The sequence below is a fragment of the Ipomoea nil genome, unplaced genomic scaffold (genome assembly GCF_001879475.1).
Source record: "Ipomoea nil cultivar Tokyo-kokei standard unplaced genomic scaffold, Asagao_1.1 scaffold1993, whole genome shotgun sequence".
NCBI classification, from domain to species: Eukaryota; Viridiplantae; Streptophyta; class Magnoliopsida; order Solanales; family Convolvulaceae; genus Ipomoea; species Ipomoea nil.
In genome coordinates this window covers 421,531-427,530 of record NW_017618421.1, presented here as the reverse complement: position 1 = coordinate 427,530, position 6,000 = coordinate 421,531, and the positions used below count along the sequence as shown (strand labels likewise).

General features: G+C 34.5%; 1 protein-coding gene across 1 annotated transcript; it reads right to left on the bottom strand.

Annotated features, from left to right (window-relative positions):
* Positions 1–3,003: 3,003 nt before the first annotated feature.
* LOC109147359 lies at positions 3,004–5,232 on the bottom strand. Its single transcript, XM_019295019.1, has 9 exons — positions 5,184–5,232; positions 4,789–5,083; positions 4,502–4,708; positions 4,119–4,413; positions 3,865–4,038; positions 3,621–3,725; positions 3,464–3,527; positions 3,277–3,375; positions 3,004–3,184 (listed from the first exon to the last, which is right to left on the bottom strand). The coding sequence occupies exons 4-9, from the start codon at positions 4,379–4,381 to the stop codon at positions 3,095–3,097; spliced, it is 795 nt and encodes a 264-aa protein (XP_019150564.1). The 5' UTR covers positions 4,382–4,413; positions 4,502–4,708; positions 4,789–5,083; positions 5,184–5,232; the 3' UTR covers positions 3,004–3,094.
* Between the last annotated feature and the right edge of the window lie 768 nt (positions 5,233–6,000).

Below are 6,000 nucleotides of genomic sequence, written 5' to 3'. Positions count from 1 at the left end.
CAAAGTCACCAGCTCACGTGGTGCATTTTGTAAACACCATTTCAGAATTAAAAATGGCTATTACATGCAAAGGGTTGGGGGATGAAAATTTTAGCCCATACTGGTCTCAAACCTGTGACCTTCGCGTTATTAGCACAACGCTCTAACTAACTAAGCTAATAAGAGTTTGATTTCTAATTTTCAGAACACTACTATATTTAGTCACTTTTTCAGCTAAAATTGGTAAAAATTAAATGGTTATGAAATGCCAAGTATTCATATGTAAAATGCTACACAAAATTAAATGACTTAACACATACTTAGTGTCACTGTATTTTGTATTTATTAATAATGATCAATTTATCCCCAATTAATTATATGAGAGACACGTGTTACAAACCGAAGAGAAAATTTTAATCCTACCGAAAGAGTATCTGGAACGACTCGGATGAAAGGCGTAAGGGCATATTATTCAATATTACGAAAGACAATGGAATCTCCCTTGCAGATGGGATGACCACCGCTGAGTGCATTAGATGGTAGAGATGCGGGTTAATCGAAGGAGAAAATACCCTTGATGCTTTCGATAACTACCACAGTTTTAGAATCAATCTCACATATGGTCATCCGGTGGTAGCAGGAAACATCCTGAGCTCAAGGAATCAAATTAACAAATTTATTGACACGGCAGCTGAGAAAGGCGAAGAAGCAGCAAGAAGAGTGAGGATTGAATCTGCTTCATTTGGCATCATTTTGAAGTCTTCAAACTTCTTCATGGCTACGGTAAGCTTGTTATCCTTCTCTTGTTCATCTCCTTCACCTAGACTCATAAGAGTATCCCAGATTTATTTTGCTGTGGTGCATTTGCGTACTCTCGGAAATAGCGAATCATCTTGAGACATATAGAGAATGTCTCGTGCAACATTGTCGAGATTTGCCCTAGTCTTCTCATCTGAAGTAATATGTGCGCAGGGTAGAACCGTCCCCGTAGTCGTACTTTTAGGGACTCCCAGTTGAACCCCGGTTCTTGCCTACAAGAAGGTCCTTCGTGGACCCACCAAAGATCGGCTTCGTGTCCGAAGTAGAATGAGGCTATTTCTACACGGCGTCCCTCCGGGCATTCTACTACCTCGAAGATCTTGTCGAAGGTTTAGATCCTTTCTTCGAGGATTGTGGGTTCTTCTTCTCCTGAGAAGATAGGCAGGCGATGGTTCAAGACTTGGCGAGCTACATCTGAGTTTCCGTTTGGTGGTGGTGGTGGTCGGTTATTGTTATGGAGGATAGCGTTGCTTAGTGGTTGGGCACCTGAGTCAGTTGTTGTAGGTTCTGAACTAGTGATTCGTGGGCGGAGGGTTCAGGGGTCCTTGACTGACTTCTTGTTGGCGCCATTCTGGTGTTCTACAGGGCCAATGTCGATTGTAATAGTAAATTAGGGGTTCGCATCCTTACCTTGATGCTATAAATATAGGGAATCTTTAAGCTAAGCACATGATAGAGTGAGGAGAAGTTAGGCAGACAATGATAGATAAACTCACAGCCTCACCGCGCGTCCTAAGACTCCTAAGTCCTAAGTCTTTAAACACTTAGAGTTACGACTTAGCATCTTAAGGTATCAAACTTAGAGTACTATCCTAGATGCAGCTTAGATTCTTAGAGTCTAACTCTTAACATCCCAAGTATGTAGGTATTTAGAGTTCAAGCTTAATGTCCCAAAGTCTTATCCTAAAGACATTGTCCTAGGGTCGGACTTAGGCTCTGATACCAATTGCAACACCCATATATTTTGAGATATTTAAAATTATAAAATAAAGGCGAATCCATTGATTAAATCCCAAACAGGGCATACAGCTATCCGTAAGTGTCGGGATGATATGCCACACCTAGGTTTGAGAACCTAGGTGTACAAGCTAAACTAACCAAGCATGAGAAATCCTCCATCGATATTCAATACAATCCCAAGGCACGCAGGGCAACTACTGTGCTAAGACTAACTAAGCTAAGTCCAAGGCTCTGACTAGCGCGCTCCGAAGCTAATGCTCATCACCTGAAAAACATTCGGTATAACAACCGTCAGTGAATGATGCTAGTAACCCACTCCAACGCGTTAATGCTATCACTGGATGACCATATGTGAGATTGATTGTGACACACCGTATTTTCCTAAAATAAACTATAGTACCGATATTAAATATTTTTATTAAAAATATTTATATCTCTAGTTATTTCCAAAATGGGCTTTGGTTTATTTATTTTATAAATAAACTATTATGTATCTTGTTACCCCAAAATGCCTTAAGCCCAATATATATATATATATATATATATATATATATATATATATATATATATATATATATATATATATATATATATTGTATGACCCTTGATCCAAAAGAATTATCACTAGTACAAAAAAAGCTTTTAGAGTCTCCCATAAAACACTTTTGAGTCACCTGTACAGGTGACTCGGATTTTGGAGACTGTGAAAGTCCTCCGCTTTCCGAGTCACCCGTAAAGGGTGACTCGAAAAGCGGAGGATGTTTTTTTTTAATTTTTTAATACAGAATATCCGAGGCACCTGCTCCGCTGCAGGTGCCTCGGATTCTCATTTATTATTATAATAATACTACTTTTCCGCGGCACCTCTGACATGATGGGTGCCGCGGAAAGTTTTTATTTATTTTTTTTTATTACTTTCCGCGTCACCCTACTCCGAGAGGGTGACGCGGTTTTATATTTTTTTTAATATTTTATTTAAAAATTGAATATTACCTAATTTTATTGATTCAACCTGTACATAATTTTCCAAATTAAAAATTCACCAAATGCACACAAAAATTTATCCAAAAAATATAACAATTAAGTAAACTATCTATATATATTCAACAATAATTAAATTAAAATCAACTAATTATCACTAATAACTACAAACCCAAACACAACAATATATATAACTCACGAGTAATAATAACACAATAAAATACCACAATACACTTATAATATCAACACAATAAAATACCACAATACACTTATAATATCAACACAATATATAATAACAATCAACACTACATTCAAACATAAACTAAGCATAAGTTAATGTTTAAACTAAATAAATTTACACGCACTCTTCTAGAAAATATTCTGCCCACAACTCTCGAACTTCATCTATGTCGTTCAAGGAGTAGGGTGCTTCATTATCAAATATCTACATAATAATTTTAATTATTCAAATTAGTAAACATATTAATTAATAAATTATAATTCAAATATAAATATAGTTGTATTTAAATTACTTACCCCATGTAGACAATCAACCTTTGAATACTTAGTAACGATCTCTAACATGTATCTTAGTACATAATATCCACATTCAGTGCCTCCCGGCTGTTGTGGACACTACAAAATACAAACAAAGGTTAATATCATATTAATAAATAAAAACAAAGGTTAATATCATATTAAAACTTTAACTTTAACTTCATACTTTGCATTGCTTCCAATCAATCGCTTTAGTTCTTCCTCCAATTGTAGAAAGAGATCGAAATTCCCTATATTAGTAATAAACATTTATATCGATGTATAAATAACATATAATATCATTTAAAATATATACATAGTATTTGTGCTAAGATTTGACTTACATATTCAAATAAATTTTGACTTCAAAGTGTCTTGCATTTTTCAAAGGATCAAACACATACACTGTTTTTGAAGATGCGCAAATCACAAGCAATATCCAATGATTACTACATTTACAAAACATAAATAAATAAATAAATATATATATATATATATATATATATATATATATATATTAAAATTCTAATATCAAACAGTTCAAATAAAGTTATTAAGTTATATAAATTAGTTAAGTAAAATACTTACTTTTCATGATATGGTGCCAAAATGAAATGCTGATCATTGTGTTCCTCCATGACCTTAATGAAATTTGATGTAACAGAAGAGGAATTTAAGTGACCCATATCTGCTGAAATTTGTGTTGGACATGCAAACCCGATAGATGTCACTCCAAGCTGCTTACCCCGCTTATTCAAAAACCTGAAAAATAACAACTAAGAAATTTCAATAAACTTACAAAAACAAATGTATTTAAAACACATGAACAATTTAAAACTTACATCATAAACACTTGTATAATTGAGACATCGAGGCAAGCCAATGTCAACAAATCATGTATATCACATATCATCACATAAACAGCATTCACGTTTGCATGATGGAAAACAGCAGAATCCAATTCCACATCAATGTACTCTTTCTTAACAGAAAATGATGACAACGCTCTGACAAGGTCCTTGCAATATGTCCCCAAAAGCAAAAACACATTTTCACCAACAATTGGAGGTCGTATATAAGTAGGAAGTGTGGATGCACATTGCATGCCTGCCTTTGCTTTGCCTTTTCACTTTTCTCCTATAATTTCAACGATAAGTTAATATGAATAAAAAAATTGAACTAAAACACTTAAACTACTTATAATAATAAAATGAAATAAACATACATTGAATTCCTCACTCTCGCGATTTGCAACAAATTCCAACCAACTCTCTTCACTCAAGAAATCATAGAGTTGTACGGGAGACTCATACTTTGGGTGCTTATTGACAATATGTTCATGCTTCAATCTACTCTTGAAGTCTCTCCATCTCTTTGATGTAATTTTCAATACAAAAAATTTCTGTGCATCATCTTGAAGACCAAATTGTGCCTGAATAACAACAACATAAACATAAGCAATAACAATAACGTATATCAATAATTGACAATTAATATAAAGTTATTGGATACCTTAACATCTGTCCAAATTGAATTTTTAATTGTTGCATCTACGTCGGGCCAAGTGCCGCTATTGATATTTACTCTATCGCGAACCAAAGCCCCAATATAAGAGACAAATTTCTTTTTATACTCGCCAACTGGCCTATTAAACTCATCAAACTGAACTGATATTTCACCTTTTCCCTTTTTCTTTTTCAAGATTCTACATGAATTGGGACCTCTTCTTTTAGGTACAGTACAAGTTTCTTTAGGGGTTGGACTAGAGGTTTCTCTAGTATGATCAGTCATGGTTGTCTATATATACCTGGACATGCAAAAATATATATCAATAAACATGTTATATTGTATTTCAAGTCTAATAAAATACAAAACAAAAGATATTGTCAACAATTCATAAATCTTACAGCAAAATACTATGATGGCCGATGGTCAACCCACAATCCTTCTTCATGATCACTACGCATGTAACTAATTTCAAGGTTATCATCCTCTACAGATAAAGAGTGAATACCAATTGAAAATGGAGGAGTTTCATCAAAATGATCATACTCTTCTTCATCAACAACATCTTCAACACCAACAATACTTCTCTTGCCTTGTAAAACAATTGACCACTTTTTATCCACAGGATCAGAAACATAAAACACCTGTTTTGCTTGAGATGCAAGTATGAATGGTTCATCATGATAACCTAACCGACCAAAATCAACCAAAGTAAAACCCAATTCATCTATCAGAATGCCCCTTCTATTATCAACCCAATTACAACGGAATAGAGGAATTTGAAATACATTGTAATCAAGTTCCCAAATCTCTTCAATCACACCATAGTAAGGCATAACAGCATCCATCGGTTTAGTATCTTTAGCACTTGAATAATCTTTTGATGTTGCTACTAATGTAACCCCACTATTTTGCACCACACTCTTTTCATCTTGTCGCTTGGTGTAAAATGTATATCCATTTATGTCATAACCTTCATAACAATTCACAAGTAATTTAGGCCCATATGATAACCATTTGATGGTTTCACTGACATTATTTGGCACTTGAGATAGCTCTTTCATCACAATATCATTGAACCATCTTATGAAAGTGCGATTGTGTTCAATAGCCACCCATCTTTCACCCTTCGAAGGATTTTGTTATCTTATCACAGACATGTGTTGCTCCAAGTACGGATGAACCTCAGTAAGGTGTTCCAATACGAGATGATGTGCC

Coding starts and splice junctions, on each gene's coding strand:
- LOC109147359 (XM_019295019.1), bottom strand. CDS start 4,381: ATGCAATGTGCATCCACACTTCCTACTTATATACGACCTCCAATTGTT. Junction 3,726..3,864: donor TTGGCACCATATCATGAAAA/GTAAGTATTTTA, acceptor TTGTAAATGTAG/TAATCATTGGATATTGCTTG. Junction 3,528..3,620: donor GTCAAAATTTATTTGAATAT/GTAAGTCAAATC, acceptor TTACTAATATAG/GGAATTTCGATCTCTTTCTA.